This window comes from Stegostoma tigrinum, chromosome 20, assembly GCF_030684315.1.
Source record: "Stegostoma tigrinum isolate sSteTig4 chromosome 20, sSteTig4.hap1, whole genome shotgun sequence".
In the NCBI taxonomy this organism is placed as follows: Eukaryota; Metazoa; Chordata; class Chondrichthyes; order Orectolobiformes; family Stegostomatidae; genus Stegostoma; species Stegostoma tigrinum.
In genome coordinates, this window is record NC_081373.1 from 7420312 (window position 1) to 7439227 (window position 18916).

General features: G+C 40.4%; 1 protein-coding gene across 2 annotated transcripts in view; it reads left to right on the plus strand.

The window, feature by feature from the left end:
- sufu (suppressor of fused homolog (Drosophila)) overlaps positions 1–18916 on the plus strand; it is a 126234-nt gene that overhangs the window by 91284 nt on the left and 16034 nt on the right. For both annotated transcript variants that reach the window (XM_059652962.1, XM_059652963.1), the window contains 2 exons: positions 13949–14083; positions 15806–15944. In XM_059652962.1, coding sequence (XP_059508945.1) covers positions 13949–14083; positions 15806–15944 — 274 coding nt within the window. The remainder of the gene's footprint in view (positions 1–13948; positions 14084–15805; positions 15945–18916) is intronic.

The following is an 18916-nucleotide window of genomic DNA, read 5'->3' on the forward strand; positions in this document are numbered from 1 at the left end:
AGTTATAATGAATGGAACACTTAATATGACACTTATCTTTATTGTACTGTTTACACTTAACTTCTTTATGTTTGAATTTGTTAGCACATAAGTAAACTGCCACAAGATGCTCTCAAAAAAAAAAGCAGCGATTTTCAATGGAGTCAAACAGGCTGAGAATATCCCCATTTCATTCTTGGTTTACAATAAGTAAGCTAATAAGTCATTGTAAGAATAGAATGCTGCACCTCACTGTAGTCTTTGTGGTTTAGAAAGCCTGACTTGTACTACTTTAAGGTTAGCGCTTTGGAAAATCATGTAATTCTGCGCCCTCAACATCAAATAACCTGCAACATTCCAGCTGCTTCCATGTATAAAAGTGTGACAACTTGGATAAAATGGAATTGGAGAGAAGACAAACGTTCTCTACTAATCCTAATTGAATGATGGCCTATGCCTGTTTTTATTTATGTTCTTATATGTATATGCTAAGGTGAGTATGGTATCCATAATTTCCACATATATCTATGTGAAGAGAAAGCTTGAAATTAGAATTTCAAGCTCATGGCACAAGCTGTGGCAGCATGGATCAATTTAAAATCATAGGTTTATAAAGCATGAAGAGAACCATTGTTCTTCTTCGTGTTGATGACAGCTGTTTATTAGAGCTATCTGATGAATCCCAATCCCTGTTCCTTCTTGGATCTGTAAGATCTTGTTTCCATTTGAAAATTATCTAAATCCCTTGAATACCACTGTTTCTATTGAGCTTTTAAGCAGTTCATTCCAGATCACAATTTGCAGTATAAAGAAAAATTCATGCTGCTTCTGGTTTTTTTGCCAATCACCTTAATTCTGTCTATCCTTTGGAAACCAAACCTTTCTGCTGCAGAAACACACTTCTATCAAATTCTCCTTTTAATTTTCTAGTGTTAAGAAAATAACCTCAAATTGCTCACTTAGCTGAAGTTCTTTATCCCACGTACCATTCTTGTAAATATCTGTTTCTAAGGCAATTGTTTATAAACTTTCGATTCTTATAAGAATTATAATTCTTCATTAAGCATAAACAGTTCTGAAGAAGAGTTATACTGAACTCTAATTGTTAAACTATTTGTCTCTCCTCAGATTTTGCCAGACCTGATGAGTTTCTCCAGCACTTTTATGTAATGTCTGGTGTCCAAAATTGAACACACTACTCCAACTGAGCTGTAAATTATGTTTTATAAAAGTTTACAAAAGTATAAACTTATTGCTTTACATTATTATTTGACTAGTGAGACCTGTACGTGAACTCCTCTAGTTAAATGCTCGTGGTTTATTCTGATCCCTTTTAGCTAGATATGGGATGGTACAAATGATACTTTTTGTAACTAGTTTGCATTGAAGCATTTTTATGTGACGTCCAGTTTCCCCTTTGTATAGTTGATTTCCATCCCAACATACTTAGTTACCAAATGTCTTAAAATGTAGTTTTAATTGCTGTTTGCTTTTCAACATGGAACATGGGCAATGCTTTATTTTTCTTTCTGACATTTTTAGTCATTAAGATGCTTGAGAACCTGAAGCCGAGTTCATTAAAAAAATGTCTAACTTGAACCTGATGGTTGACCTGAAATTCTTGATGGGATAAAAGGGTAAAAGGTGGTCATTGTCCAGTAAAAGTTTCAATGACTTTTTATTTGGATTAGACGCAGCAGGTTCCAAATGTGTGCTGTGATAAACTGCTTCCAGCCTTACAATCTAGTGATTTATGTATGTACTTGCTGTTTCCTTTATTCATTAACGGGATGAGGGTATCACTGGTTAGGCGGCATTTATTGCCCATACCTAATTGCCCAGAGGGCAGTTAAGAGTCAGTCACATTGTTGTGGGTCTGGAGTCACTTGTAGGCCAGACCAGGTAAGGTTGGCAGTATCTTTCCCTAAAGGACATTAGTGAACCAGATGGGTTTTTCTGACAATCAACAATGGATTCATGGTCAACATTAGATTCTTAATTCTGGATATTTTATTGAATTCAAATTCCACCATCTGCTGGATTTCTGAAGAAGGGCCTACGCCCGAAATGTCAGCCTTCCTGCTCCTCTGATGCTGCTTGACCTGCTGTGTTCATCCAACTCTGTACCTTGTTATCTCCGATTCTCCAGTATCTGCAGTTCCGACTATCTCTGAACCTTGGAGAATTTCTTTTGCTTTAGCTGTCTTAAATGGGCAACTCCTCACTTTTAAATCTTGACCCTCAGCTTTAAATTGTCCCACAAGAGCAAACATCCTCTTCACATCTACCCTGTCAAGATCCCTCAGGATCTAGAACAAAAGCAGAATTTGCTACAGGCCTGGCAGCATCTGTGGAGAGAAATCAGAAATTTTGGGTCCAGTGACCCTTCCATGGAACTCTCAGAATCTTGTATGTTTCAATCAAGTTGTCTCTTACTGTTCTAAACTCAAGTGGATACAAGTCTCATCTTCCTTCATAGGACAAGTCACCTATTCCAGATATTAGTCCAGTAAATCTTTGAACTGCATCCTTCCTTTAAATAAGATGATCATTGCCCAAAAGCCATGTACTGTATTCAGTCTCATCAGTGTCTTGTATAACTAAAACATAACCTCCTTTTACTATTTTATTCAATCCACCTTGCAATGACTAATAACATGCTATTAGATTTTTTGCTGATATCCTGTTCCTGCACACTAGCCTTTTGCGAAGAACGAACTGAAATTCTTCACACCCAAGAACACTGCTATCTTTAGCCATTCAGTACTAAACTATGTTGTGTTCTCCCTGCCAAAATAGACAATTTCACGTGTTCTATTTTCCACATCTCTGCCCACTCACTTTACATATCATAGTCTTTCTGTCAGTTACTTTACACCTGAGCCACTTACATAATTACAATGTTAAGGTCCCTGCACTAACCCCTCTAGCACACCAATCATTGCATCTTGTCAACCTGAAAGAAGATTCATGCCAGCTCTCGGATTTCTTTTACCCAGCCAATCTTCTATCCATAACAATATCTACCTTCTGTACGATGCCGTGAACTGTTGTTTTCTATGGTGACATTTTGATGTGACACCTTACCAAATTTGAAATGTGAATATGTCCATGTGACCTCATCAAAGAAATAGCAACAGATTGATCAAACGTGATTTCTCTTCCATCATGCCATGGTGACTCTACCTAATTACCTTGAACCTATCTAAACATCCTGCTTTATGTTCCTTAATAAAAGCTGCTGACATTTTCCATATGGCAGATTTTAAGCTAAGAAACCTGATTTCTGTCTCCCAGTTAGAGTAAATAAGTTATGTTTGCTAGCTTCCAATCTAATGAGACCATCCCTGAATGAAGAGAGTTTTGGAAAATTCAGATCAATGTATCACCTGTCTGAAATCCATCAGGAACAGAGAATTTGGCAGCCAGCAGCTCTACTAATTAACTTTGTATCACTTCTTTGGTGTATGTAATTTTTTGAGTTCCTCCTTTCCTCCCCACTTCTGTGATGTTGCTTGTATTGTCTGTGATGAAGAGTGTTGCAAAATGCCCATTCAAGTCATCTACGAGCCCCTTATTTTCTGTTACTAAATTTTCAGACTCCCTTTCAATTGCAGCAACACTCACTGTAACTCTTCTAAATGTGAAATCTTTTCTTTCGATATTAAAGTAACACTTATCTGCTTTTGTGTTTCTGGCTATCTTTCTCATGCTCTAATTTTTCCCTTTATTAATTTTCATTTTGCTTTGTATTTGCACAATTATATGCTTTTACTTTTAGTTTGATACTGTCTTTAACATTTTTAATTAAGCATGGATGCTGGGTTTTGGAATTTTTCTTGCTAATTGGAACGTTACCTATTCTGTATAGTTTGAAGTATCACCTTACATGTCTGCCAGTGTATTTCTTGTGATCCATTGTTCAACTTAATTTGCTTTTGTGCCCTTATAATTGCCCTTTAAATATAAACAATAGTCTCAGTCCCATTCCTGCCTGCCTGCTTGTCTGTCCATCCCTCTGGTCATACTACTTAGTAGTGCCTTGGCTGCAAGATCGTTAGTTAGTCCTGTGTTATTGCACAACACCAGATACGGTAAAGCTTGTTCTCTGGTTAGCTCCAGAGCATGATGTTCTAAGAACTTGTCTGGAAAATATTCTATGAACTCTTCATCCTGTTATCTTTGCCCAATCTGACATTCCTAATCTATTTGTAGATTAAAATCTCCCATGATTAGCATAGAAACATCGAAGTTAGGAACAGAGGAAGGCCATTTGACCCCTTGAGTCTGCTCCACTATTCAACATGATTATGGCTGATCATTGAGCTCAATTTCTAAGTCTGCACTCCCCACCCAATATTCCTTGATCCCTTCAGCTACAAGAACTACATCTACCTCCTTCTTGAAAACACGTTTGTTTTGGTGGTTGTGAATTCCACAGGCGTTCAACTGTCTGGGTGAAGAAATTTCTCTTCACTTCAGTCCAATAAAAGTTCGTCCCTTATCTTAAGCTATGGCACTTGATTCTGGACTCCCCCATCATCAGGAACATCCTCCCTACACCTCACCTGTCTCATCTCATAGGTTTCTGGGAGCTCCCCTCTCATAGCTCTAAACATTAGTGAATACAATCCTAACCAACTCGATCTCTTCTCAAATGCCAATTCTGCCACCACAGAAATCATTTAGGTAAACCTTTGCTGCAGTCCCACTATAACAAGAACATCCTTCCTCTGGCAAGGAGACCAAAACTGCACACAGTATTCCAGGTGTGATGTCACCTTTGCCCTGTATACTTGCAGCAAGATGTCTTGCCTGTACTCACATCCTCTTGCCGTGAAGGCCAACATATCATTTGCATTCTTTACTGCCTGCTACATTTGCGTACTTGCTTTCTATAACCAGTGAATGAAGATACCCAGGTCTTATAGAACATTCCATTCTCTCGATTTTACAGCCACTCAAAAAATAATCTGACCTTCAGTTATTTTTACTGAAGTAAATAATCTCACATTTATATCATACTGCCTTCTTCCACTCACACAGCCTATCCAAATCTCACTGCAACATTGCTGCATCCTCCTCATAGACCACCACCCTTACACTGATAATCACTGTATCTTTCTGACAAGCTTTTACTATGTCTTCTTTTATACTCCAGTCTACCATATGCTGCATCTTAGTGCCTGAACACTTCTCCCATAAGTGACAAAGTGACTTCTTTCCTTCACGCCTTTATCATTTTCATTTCTACCCAACCTATTACTGCGTCTTGGTTTCCTGACTTTATCTCATCCCTTTTGATTATGCTAATGCCATCATTAATGGAGTCTCCCTTCCACCTTTGCTCAGTTTCCTGACATTTCTAAATTCTTGCCTTGTACTGTTCATGATTCAGGTCCCAGTCAGTGTCACCTGCAATCATGTCTCTGTAATGGCTGCCAGAGTATACTTATTCATTTCTGCTTATGCTTTCAGACCATCTGTTTTCAGTTTTCAGCTTCCAGCTCCCAGCTCAAACGAAGCTGATGCTGCTTGAACTTCAAATACTTGCTGCAGAAGAGTTTGTTTTTGAGCCACTCTTTGCACATGCTGTAACAATGAACACAGCTAAAGTGCCATCCTGAATGTGTATAAAGGAACTAATCCATTATTCCCGATGAAGGGTCTAGGCCCGAAACGTCAGCTTTTGTGCTCCTGAGATGCTGCTTGGTCTGCTGTGTTCATCCAGCTTCACACTTTGTTATCTTCGATTCTCCAGCATCTGCAGTTCCCATTATCTCTAATCCGTTATTCTATTTAGTTTTACATTTAGTTATGTTTTTGCATAATTTATTGACTGTCGCAAGACAGTAGGCTGTTGTCACTTACCAGCTACTCACCAAATAGCCAGCTTCACCTATAGAGGTATAAGAATCAATTTCTGAAATTTTTAGGAAAAGGAATAATAAAAGCAACAGGGATACCTCTTCCCTTCCCTCCCTGTAACTTCTTTGGCCATTTATCTCTGGTCCTCTATTGTAGGGCATATTATGGTTCTAAATTGCATTAAGTTGCCTAGCTGTAGATACTGTTAAGGCAGAACGCCTAGCTGACTCACATGGTGACGATCCAGTTTCAATTTGTTCATAATTAAAGCTGCTCTTAAACTGGAAGCCTTACTAAAACCCTGCTCTAGGCAGACCACTACAAAATTTAACTCTAGGTTTCAGTCTTGTTCTAAAAGTAAACTACAGACTAATTTAGACTTTGTACAAAGTAAAATCTTGGACTTTCTTACCAGCAGATGAGTGCATTCAGTCCACGCTTAGACCAAGGTGGTAATGAGTTTGAGCGAAGTGACGCTAACTGAATTAGAGCTTAGTTTGCTTGGTAGCACTGTCAAAAGCATCTGCGTCACTTTGTTGATGATAGTTGACTGAAAGAGTGCTAATTTCATGGATTAGAATTATCTTGTGTTTTTGGGACATGACATGTCAAGACATCTCTAAATATCTGTGCAATTTTCGTATTGGCAGAGAGATGCCTAATCTACTGATGAGCTCAACTAGGAGTGCAGCTAGTTGTGGAGGACAAGTTTCCAGCACAACTGCCAAGATGTTGTTAGGACCGGTGGCCTTTGCTATATCCTGTATCTTAACCATTTTTTGATATCATTTGAATTGAATCAAATTAGTTGAAGACTAGCAACATTGCTGGGCCCTCAGCATTAGGCCAGCATGAATCATCCACGTGGCACTAAAGGCTGAAGATGGTAACAAATGCTTCAGCTTTGCCTTTGTGCTAGGCTTCTCCATCATTGAAAATGGGGGATATTTGTGCACTCTTCTCCTCTATTTAGTTTATTAATTGTCCACCACCATTCTTGACTAGATGTGGCAGAACTGCAGAGCCTTGACCTAATCCATTGAATGTGGTTTCACTTAGTTCTGTCTGTTACATGTCACTTGCACAGCTTGGCAGGCACATAGTCCTGTTTTGTATCTTGCATCAGTTTGACTCCTCATTTTTAGGTATGCCCAGTACTAATACTGAAATATAAGCCGAAACTCTCTGATTAATTCTGACACTTTATGGTGCTGGTAGAGGAGGGATGTGCCTGGCCATGAGCTTAATGATTGCACCACTCTGATGACCCACAGAACTTTATGGATGGCCAGTTTTAAGCTGTTAGATTTGTTCTAAATCAGTCCCGTTTAATATAGTGCCAGTGCCACGTGGCACAATGGAGGGTAAATGAAGTATGTGTGAAGGTATTTCTTCATTTTCACAAGCACTCCTTCCAATGTTGTCATGGTTAGTTTGGTGAGGGGGAGGTCAGATATGTTTTTTCTATTTTTGTTGGTTTTCCCCATCATCATCCACTGTTCTGGTCTTCCAGATTTGTCCTTTAGGTTGTGGTAGCTCATTTAGTAGTGGTACTGCTGAACCATTCTTGTTCACAGGCATTGAAGCCCCCAATTCAGAGTATGCCGACGTCACCCTTGGTCCTTAATCCAATTGTTATTCAATATGTACAAGTACTGGTCATGAACTGATGGATGGCAGTATGTGGTAATCAGCAGGAGATTTCCATGTATATAGTTCCATTATCTAGTTTGAAAATCTCCAGGGTAGGAAATGGAGGTGTCTGGGATTTGGGATTTACCGTGGGATTGGGTGAATATGATTGTGTTAGGCTGTGACCATGGAACAGTTCTTCCAATTTTGGGATGTGGTTTCATGTTAGTGAAGTGGACTTTATAGAATTGACTGTTGCCATAATAATTCCTGAAGCAGCCAAAAGAATTAGTTGCCTACTGATATGATGTAAATTTTACTTGATCAAAATGAATAGCTAAAACTTTCTAACGTGGTAATCAGTCACTGCCCAGGTGTCTTAATCAATAGTAAGTCATGACAAAAATGTTGTTTGAGAAAACAGGATTCAGAAGTGAAACTAACATGTTATGTTTGAGTTATGGTGGATCAAAACTTCACTAACATTTTTGTTACATGATAACCAAACCTAAGTAGTTATTTATCTGCATTCTCAATAAATGTCTAAAGCAAATATTTGCTGAATAACTTAATGTTGATATTTTTGGCTACTGTGGAAACAAAATCCATCTGACCCAGCTACCTACTTATACCCTAACTTAATTATGGATGGCGTATGTAATCTATCATGGATGCAGGTTGTTTCAATTCAAATTGGTAGCATATTGCAATACTAAATTTTCACTCACCAGTGAAATTAACAATTAGCTGGGGCATATTTAAAATGCTTTTATCCTCAATTTAGTGATCCATATTTTGAATATTGGGCCTAATGGCATAGCATTTACTGTCGATCACTGTCTAGCATTTTCTTAGTGTCTAGCTCACTGGCATTCTGTCTGGTTCTGTCTCTGTCTGGCATGCTGTCTCTCACTACCTAGCTTGCTTGTGCTGTCCAGCATGCTCCTGCTACCTTGCTTGCACTCACCAGCTCTCTTGTGTGCCCATGCTGTCTGTCTGGCTGGCTTGAGCTTTGTGTCTGGCACACTCGGTCTCTTGCTATCTTTCTTCAGTTCGCCCCCTCTCCCTTTCTATCTCTCTAGCTGGTGCACTTGCTGTCCCTCTGATTCACACTCGCTCTCTAACCAGCGGGCTCTTGCTGTGTCTCTAGGCTTCTCCCAACCCCAGATCTCCCATACAGTACTCTTGTGCTCTTCGGTACACAGTGCAAAGATATTAAATGCTTTTATTTATATTTGAAGTCTCTATCCTTGATTACATTTGGACAGACATCTTGACATGGATGAGCAAGACCAAAGTCATTCTTCTCAGCCCAAGTGGCCCAGTGACATAGTTGTCGCTTATGTTCCAATCCTGTTCCCTGATCCTTACGTACTACAACCCAAGAGTATCCAAGTTCTGTGTTCCTTGATCCTGAGCTTTATTTCAAACTCCACATCCCATCATCACCTGAATGACTTAGTCTGCACCCCAGTCTGTTCACAGTAAGTGCTTGTTATCCTTCAACTGCCATTTTCCAAGTTCATCTTTACAGTACTCCCAAGGCACACCTTACATCTGAAAAGCCAATGTATTCAAACTTTTCTGATGATATCGTATATGCTCAACTGATAAACCAGTCTTCATTCTCTGAACACAGTGGTTCCAGAATTTTTGCCCCTGACTTCAAATCCTTGCATTTCTGTGTGTCTGCCCATGTTTTGCCATCACCTGAAATCCAATTATTCTGTTTATAACGTTCATACTTCCGACGAATATGTGTTTTCCCTCTCCAGGCACACTTTTGGGGATAGGGGTGTAGGGCAGTTGGTTAGCTCAGTTGGCTGGATGGCAGACCCATGTGGGTTTCATTCGCATGCCAGCTGAGGTTTCCAAGAAGGACTTCCCTTCTCAATGTCTTCCCTTGCTTGAGACATTGTGACCCTCAGGTTAAACCACTACCAGTCGTGAGTCTCTAATAAAAGAGCAGTCTTATGGTCCGGTGGGTTTACAGTAATTTTGGAGTAAAAGCACTTCCTGAAGTTCAGTGTTACCTTATTGCTACATCTGTCCAAACCTTCAAAATACTCTATAAAATGCAAATCTGCACCTGTACTTGAGTCGTACTCCTCTCACAAATCTCATCCTGCCCAAAACTGATTACCATCTGTAAAGATACTTTGCATAAAGACCATCTATAAATGCAATCTGTGGTGGTATCACTATTCAGGGTCCTACAAAGGGTTTGTTATGAATCTGTTAAGGTGAGAAACGTCAGGCAAGTTAATCAGTATCTAACTGCATAAAGTCATAAAACTGTACAGAATGGAAACAGACCTTTTGATCCATGCCAACCAGGTATCCTAAATTAATCTTGTCCCATTTGCCAGCATTTGGCCCATATCCCTCTTAAACCCTTCCTATTCATATACCCACTCGGATGCCTTTTAAATGTTGTAAATGGACCAACCTCTTCCACTTCTCTGGCGGCTTATTCCATACATACATTCCTCTGTGTGAAAGAAGTTGCCCTTAGGTCCGTTTAAATCTTTCCTCTCTTGCCTTAAACCTATGCCCTCTAGTTTTGGACTCTACTACCCTGGAGAAGACCTTGGCTAATCATCCTGTCTGTGTCACTCCATGATTTTATAAGCTTCTATAAAGTCACCACAACCACTCCCACGCCTCCCCCCAACCCCACTCCCAGGCCTATTCTGCCTCTCCCTATAGCTCAAACCCGCCAACTGTGGCAACATCCTAATAAATCTTTTCAGAACCCTTTCAAGTTTCACAACATGCAAAGTAAAGATGCTTTCAGAAAGGGTGTAGGAGAAGATAATTATAATGAGGCCACTGACAAATTTAAATAGGAAGGTAGAGCAGTTAGATTGGGACAAACTACTTTGAGTAGATCTGATTGTGTCTCAAAAAAAACCCACCAAGATTTAAGAACATAGAACAGTACAGCACAGTACAGGCCCTTTGGCCCACGATATTGTGCCAATGTATTATCCTACTAAGATCAAGCTACTCTGCATACCCTACGTTTTACCACCCTCCATGTGCCTATCCAAGTGTCACTTTTAAAAGCCTGTAAAGTATCTGACTCTACTACGACTGCTGGCAGTGCATTCCGCACGCCCACCAGTTTCTGCGTGAAAACCTACCTCAGACATCTGCTCAATACCTTCCTCCAATCACCTTAGTCATTTCCGCACTGGGGACAAAGGTCTCTGACTATCCACTCTATCTATGCCTCTCATCATCTTGAACACCTCTATCAAGTCACCCCTCATCCTTCTTCGCTGCAATGAAAAAAGCCCTAGCTCCCTCAATCTTTCCTCATAACACCTGTCCTCCAGCCCAGGCAGCATCCTGGTAAATCTCCTCTGCACTCTCTAAAGCTTCCACGTCCTATCTGTAATGAGGTGACCAGAACTGAACACACTATTCAAACTGTGGTCTAACCAGAGTTTTATAGAGCTGCAGAATAACCTCGCAGCTCTTAAACTCAGTTCCCCTGCCAATGAAAGCCAATACACTGTACACCTTCTTTACAACCCTATCAACTTGGGTGGCCACTTTGAGGGATCTACGGACATGGACCCCAAGATCCCTCTGTTCCTCCATGCTGCCAAGAAGCCTGCCATTAACCCTGTATTTTGCATTCACATTTGACCTTCCAGAATGAATCACTTCTCACTTTTTCGGGTTAAATCCCATCTGCTGCTTCTTTGCCCAGTCTGGACCCTGTCAATATTCTGTTGCAATCTACAACAGCCTTCCACGCTGTCCACAACTCCTCTAACCTTCGTGTCATCAGCAAACTTACTAACCCACCCTTCCACTTCCTCATCCAAGTCATTTATAAAGATCACAAAGGGCAGAGGTCTGAGAGCAGATCCCTGTGGCACACCACTGGTCACCAATCTCCAGGCTGAATGTTTTCCATCTACTACCACCCTCTGTCTTCTGTTGGACAGCCAGTTTTGTATCCAGACAGCCAAATTTCCCTGAATCCCATAAATGCAGGAAATGCTACACTTGCCCCCACACCTCCTCCCGCACCCCTATCCCAGGCCCCAAGATGACATTCCACATCAAGCAGAGGTTCACCTGCACATCTGCCAATGTGGTACACTGCATCCACTGTACCCGGTGTGGCATCCTCTACATTGGGGAAACCAAGCGGAGGCTTGGAGACCGCTTTGCAGAACACCTCCGCTCAGTTCGCAACAAACAACTGCACCTCCCAGTCGCAAACCATTTCCACTCCCCCTCCCATTCTCTAGATGACATGTCCATCATGGGCCTCCTGCACTGCCACAATGATGCCACCCGAAGGTTGCAGGAACAGCAACTCATATTCCGCCTGGGAACCCTGCAGCCATATGGTATCAATGTGGACTTCACCAGTTTCAAAACCTCCCCTTCCCCTACGCATCCCTAAACCAGCCCAGTTCGTCCCCTCCCCCCACTGCACCACACAACCAGCCCAGCTCTTCCCCCCCCCCCCCCCACCCACTGCATCCCAATACCAGTCCAACCTGTCTCTGCCTCCCTAACCTGTTCTTCCTCTCACCCATCCCTTCCTCCCACCCCAAGCCGCACCCCCATCTACCTACTAACCTCATCCCACCTCCTTGACCTGTCCGTCTTCCCTGGACTGACCTATCCCCTCCCTCCCTCCCCACCTATACTCTCTCCACCTATCTTCTTTACTCTCCATCTTCGGTCCGCCTCCCCCTCTCTCCCTATTTATTCCAGTTCCCTCTCCCCATCCCCCTCTCTGATGAAGGGTCTAGGCCTGAAACGTCAGCTTTTGTGCTTCTGAGATGCTGTTTGGCCTGCTGTGTTCATCCAGCCTCACATTTTATTATCTTGGAATTCTCCAGCATCTGCAGTTCCCATTATCTCTCTCTCCCCTCCTTAGTTTAGATGTCTTATAATTGTGCTATCAATTATATTACACTGATCTCGCTCATTTTAATCTTTATTAAAGTCCTTTTTGGTCTTTACTCTGCATTCTACATTGCTTCTGGTTCAAAATTGTACCAATCTTCCATGAAGGGCCATGGAATAAACTAATTTCAAGTGTGCACTCCCCTCCGTGCTGTGTGCTCTTCTATTGCTTTCTTTATGGAAGAGGGGGAAGAAATCTTTCTATTAAGACTGGTCATTTTGCCCTTTTAAATTTAATATTTTTGGTCTACCCTTGTTAAACCATCCCTGCCCCTATTTATGCAAATATAAGAAAATGGTCATACGTATATGACATTTCAGACAAACTGCCTGAAGCACATATTTGTATTTGACTCACATTTTGACAATATGCACAAGCAATTTTATAATCCACTTGCCTAGCAGGTTGGTTATGTATTCTGATTTCTGATTCAAATTCCCTCAAAAACAGATCTTTTTAATTAATGAGACGTGAGTTGGAAACTTGAGGTTTGGTTTGTCATAATTCACTTTTATCAAACCTAGCAGAAAAGTAATGCCCAAGAGAATTGTCAAATATATGTCTTCATCACTAACTATAATTTGGAACATCATTTTCAAATAAGTGAAGTTTAGACCATTAGACTGTAAAACATAGGAGTAGAATTAGGCCATTTGGCCCATCGAATCTGCTCCACTATTTGGTCATGGCTGATATGCTTCTTACCTTTTTCTCCTCCCTTCTCGTAATGTTTGATCTGTTTACTAATCAAGGACCTGTCTTTGCCTTAAATACACTCAGTGACTTGGCCTCCACAGCCTTCTGTGGCAATGAATTCCGCAAATTCACACCACCTAGCTGAAGAAATTCCTCCTCATCTCAGTTCTAAAGGGTTGTTTCTTTACAAGTGGAAACATCATCTCTGTTTTCTGTACCTCAGTATTCTGTAAGTTTCAATGAGATTTGTTTCTCATCCTTCTAAACTCCATTGATTATAGATCCACAGGCTTCAACCCCTTCTCATATGACCAGCCCTTCATCCCTGGTATCATTCTTGTAAACCTTCTCTGTGTCACCTCCAAGGCCAGCACATCCTTCCTTAGATATGGGATCCAAAACTACACTCAATATTCCCAAGAGTGGTCTGACCAGAGCCTTATACAGCCTCAGCTGTCCATCACTGGTCTTGAATTCTAGTCCACTCACAATGAATGATAATATTGCATTTCCCTTTCTAACTGCCAACTGAGCCTGAATGTTAACCTTAAGAGAATCATGAACTAGGTCTCTTTTTATGTTTATGCACCACATTGAACCAGTGAATATTGTGTCGTGTATTGGAGCTGCTTTAAATGAGAACACTTGGACAGAGTTTGGTCATTTGGAGATGACATGCTCATCATTGTAATTTACAAACTATTACCAGTTTGTTGTACTTAATTAGCTTCACAAAATTTTGACCTGTAGCAAAATTAATTTTAATGCTCTTTTTTGTTTTAATTCAGTCATTTCCCTTGAATTTTGTTTTGTTTTCCTGTTTTTTCCTAGGACTAGGAAAGATAGTTTGGAAAGTGAAAGTTCTGCTGCTATTGTTCCTCATGAATTGATTCGCACCAGGCAGCTGGAGAGCGTACATCTTAAATTCAACCAGGAATCTGGAACTCTTATTCCATTGTCACTGAGGTGAACACTTATTAAGTTTTATGGGGAAAAAATGAAATCCAGAAAACCTGAGTTTTAAATCTTGTTTGCGCTAATAATGAGTAGGATCGAAGGAAATATCAAAAATAAGCATATGCAAGTATTAGATTGTAAAATAACAACAACAAATGTGACCGAATATTAGTTCTCAATCTGAGTACTTCTGAGGTGGAACCCACCTGCAAAGGCCAGGTACATTGGAGGACCAGTCTCGCTAATGCTGTTGTATTTGTAGAGTAACTAGTAGCTTTCGGATCTATAACTGCAACACTCAATGTATATGGCATGAGGACTGTCCAGAAACAAATGGAAAAGGAAGTGGCAATCACAAAGCATAGGTAGAAAAAATGTCAAGCTAAAGTGCTGAAAATGCACATCAGATAATCACCTGGAAGATGATATTGTTTTAGCTATGTGATCCTTCTTCATGACTAGTTTTGCAATTCCCAACTTTGGTTTTGCAGGGCAGTAGCTAATGTTTTACTGAATGAAGCAAATTAACAAGCATTCTAACTTTCAGTGAAGCAAGAAGGAATGCTTTTTAATTAGTTTTAGCACTACCTTTTATGTAATGGTTAGAAGATTTATTTAGCTGGCTGCTACTTGTTTTGTAGCCCATTGGCAATTGTGGTGTAAGAGTAGTTTTAGAAAGTGCATTAATACAATTGGCTGATAATCACAAGCTGACCATTTTGACTTTCAACTCTATCATTTGGAGGGAAAATAGAGGGAGGAAGAATGTAATAGGTGATTTCAGCAAAACTACAAATAGGAAAGCTTGATTTTTCTTATTCAGATTTCATTTTTAAAATATAAGAGTTATGAGGATTGAAATCATAGCGATCAGTATAGTGAGAGCAGTTGTTGTGAGATTAATATTTCCCTAGTTTAACAATAGTGCATAGTACATATTTACAGTCACAATTCCACAATCCCCACGAAGAGGTGCTTTTTTTTGGGTTTCCAAAGCCCCGACAACTCATATTGCACTTTGCTTTATTTCCCCTAAAATTAAGTTAGAATTTTATTAGCTGAGTAAATTTATTGTATTGAGTCATAACTCGATGAATTCCATCCTATTTGGAGTTACTAGGTTGATGTTCAATAAATTAAAAAAATAAGCTTTGATCCAGAAAAGTTCAATCAAATTGGTTTAACCTTTAGACTGTGCACAATCTTCGGCAAGTATCAGAATCGTACAGAAATAAAGCCACACAAACATCAAATACCTAAATTTAACGTGAAACAAAAAGTTGCAGACATTTTCACTTAAAAAGTATTTGTCCGTGTCTTCCATGAAATCCAAGTTTTCTGTTCTTTTACATTTTTATTTTCAACTTTATCTAGTATTGTTCTTTCTGACCATTTAAGAAATACCAGATTAACATTTCACTACCTGGTTTACTTCTAACTCTCATTCACCCCTTGAAAATAGAAACAGTTGTTCTTTCCTAAAAAAAATTGTTGGAAAATGGTTTTTAATGTAATAGCTAATCTGATTAAAATCAGTAAGGTCTGCAAATCTGCATTTGTCAAAAGGGCTCATAAGACCTGACAGCTCTTCCACAGCATTTGAATTAAATACAGGAAAGTGATTCCAATTTTGGAACAGCATTTGTGTGAATGCTTGGCAACATTTTGAATTTTAAAAGACTTGTCTATTTTGATACAAGGTGATTTAAGAAGTATGTTTATTCTCTTTAGAGGTAGATTGTTGCACGGAAGGCACTTTACTTACAAAAGCATCACAGGAGATACAGCGATCACATTTGTTTCTACTGGAGTTGAAGGGGCCTTTGCTACAGAAGAACACCCATATGCTGCTCATGGTCCCTGGTTGCAGGTAGGTAATTGCTTTTTATTGTCTTTTATTTTCTATATAGTCAAATAAGTCACCAGTTGCTGGAATGTAAGTAGCACCAAAAGAAGAATCATAGAATCCTTACTGTGCAGAGAGGCCATTTCGCCCATCACATCTGCACTGACCTTCCAAAGAACAACCCACTGAAACCCATGCAATCCCCGTAACAGCACATTTAAAATGGCTAATATAACGGCACAGCCCTGGTCATGCAGGGCAAATTAGCATTTCCAATCCACGAACCTCCACATGTCTTTCAGCTGTTCAGGGGTGGGACGATTCCCCTGATAGAGTTTATAGTGCTATAAAGTGGCTGAAAGAGTGGTGTGGGAAAGAGGCTTTCCTTTTCGTGGGGCACTGGCATCAGTTCTGGGACAGGAGGGATCTGTACCGCTGGGATGGACTCCATCTCAACAGGGCCAGGTCCAGTGTTCTGGCGAAAAAGGTAAATAGGGTGGTTAATAGGACTTTAAACTAGCAAGTACGGGGGAAGGGAGAAGTGAGCGTAGAGGAGGAATAACAATTAATGCAAGGCGAAGCAGCAGGTTAGCAGGTGACAAAGCTTCAACTCCATTGAAAATTTGGAAAAACGTTAAAGGGAAGGAGAGCTCAAGAGCTGTTAGTAATGGAGGTGGATAGGACCCAAAAAGAATGTGCAAAAACTGGCATAAGGGCACTTTATCTGAATGCTCGGAGCATTCGAAACAGGGTGGATGAGTTGACGGCGCACATCATGGCAAAAGGGTATGATTTAGTGGCCATTACAGAGACACGGTTACAGGAATGTCATGACTGGGAGTTAAATATCCAGGGGTATCAAACTGTTCGGGAAGGACCAATAGGAAAGTAAGGGACGTGGAGTTGCTCTGGTTTTTAAGGATGATGTCGGGGCAGTAGTGAAAATGTAGGTTCTACTGAACAAAACGTTGAATTCATTTGGGTGGAAATTAGGAATAGCAGGGAGAAGAAGCCACTGATAGGTGTGGTCTATAGGCCACCAAATAATGACATTGGGGTGGGGTGGGCAATAAACATAGAAATAGCTAATGCATGTAAAAATAGTATAGAAATTATCATGGGGGATTTTAATCTACATATCGATTGGTCAAACCAGGTTGGTCATGGCAGCCTTTAGCAGGGGTTCATAGAATGCATCCATGATAATTTCCTTGAACAAAATGTAATGGAACTTATGAGGGAGCAAGCTATCCTAGATCTAGCCCTGTGTAATGAGACAGGAATAAGTAACGATCTCAGTTAGGGATCCGCTTGGAAGGAGTGATTACAGTATGGTCAATTTTAAAATACTGGTGGAGCGTGAGAAGGATAAATCCAGTACCTATGTCCTGTGCTTAAACAAAAGAGGCTATGAAGGAATGAGGAAAGAGTTAACTAAGGTAGAATGGGAGCAAACAGTTTGTGGTGGGTCAATTGAGGATCAGTGGAGGACTTTCAAAACAATTTTTCACAGTGCACGGCAGAAGTATATTCTGGTGATAAGGAAGAACTGTAGGAAAAGAGAGAGCCAGCCATGGATGTCTGAGTAAATAAAGGAAAGTAACAGATTGAAAAAAAACACATACAAAAAAAGCAAAGAGTAGTGGGAAACTAGTAGACTGGGAAATCTTTAAAGGCAAACAGAAAGCCACAAAAAAAGTTATAAAGAAAAGTAAGATAGATTATGAGAGTAAACTAGCTCAGAATATAAAAACAGGCAACAAAAGTTTCTATAAATATGTAAATTGTAAAAGAGCGGCGAAGGTAACCATTGGCCATTTAGAGGATGAGAAGGCCAATTTAATAATTGGGAATGAGGAAATAGCTGAAACATTAAACAGTTATTTCGTGTCGGTTTTCACAGTGGAAGACACAAATAATATGCCGAAAACTAACGGCAAGTAGGTTATAGCAGGTGAGGACGTAGAAACTATCATTATCACGACGGAGGCAGTTCTGGGCAAGCTAATGAGGCTAACGGTAGACAAGTCTCCTGGCCCTGATGAAATGCATCCCAGGGTAATAAAAGAGGTGATGGGGTGAAATAGCAAATGCACTAGTGATTATTTATCAGAATTCACTGGACTCTGGGATGGTTCCTGCAGATTGGCAAACAGCCAATGTGACGCCAATGTTTAAAAAAGAAAGTAGACGAAAAGCAGGTAACTACAGGCCAGTGAGCTTAACTTCGGTCGTGGGGAATATGCTTGAATCTATCATTAAGGAAGAAATAGCAAGACATTGGATATAAATTGTCCCACAGGAAACACCCAGCATGGGTTCATGAAGGGTAGGTCATGTTTAACTAATTTGGTGGAATTCTTTGAGGACATTACTTGCATGGTGTACAGTGGGGAACCTGTGGATTTGGTGTATCTGGAATTCCAGAAGGCATTTGACAAGGTGCCACACCAAAGCTGCTACATAAGATAAAGTTGCACGGTATTACAGGTAATGTATTGGCAGGGATGGAGGATTGGTTGACCAGTAGAAAGCAAAGAGTAGGGGTAAATGGGTGTCTTTCTGGTTGGCAGTCAGTGACTAGTGGTGTGCCTCAGGGATCCGTGTTGGGACTGCAATTGTTTACAATTTACATAGATGATTTGGAGTTGGGAACTAAGTGTGGTGTATCAGAATTTGCAGATGACACTAAGGTGAGTGTTAGACCAAAGTGTGCAGAAGACACTGAAAGTCTGAGTGAGTGAGCAAAGGTCTGGCAGATGGAGTACAACGTTGATAAGTGTGAGGTCATCCATTTTGGAGGAATCACAGCAAAATGGACTGTGTTTTAAATGGTAAAAAATTGCAGCACACTGCTGTGCAGAGGGGTTTGGGTGTCCTTGTGCATGAATTGCTGAAGGTGGGATTGCAGGTACAGCAAGCGATTTTAAAAAAGGCAAATGGAATTTTGTCTACCATTGCTGAAGGGATGGAGTTTTAAAAACAGGGTGGCTCTG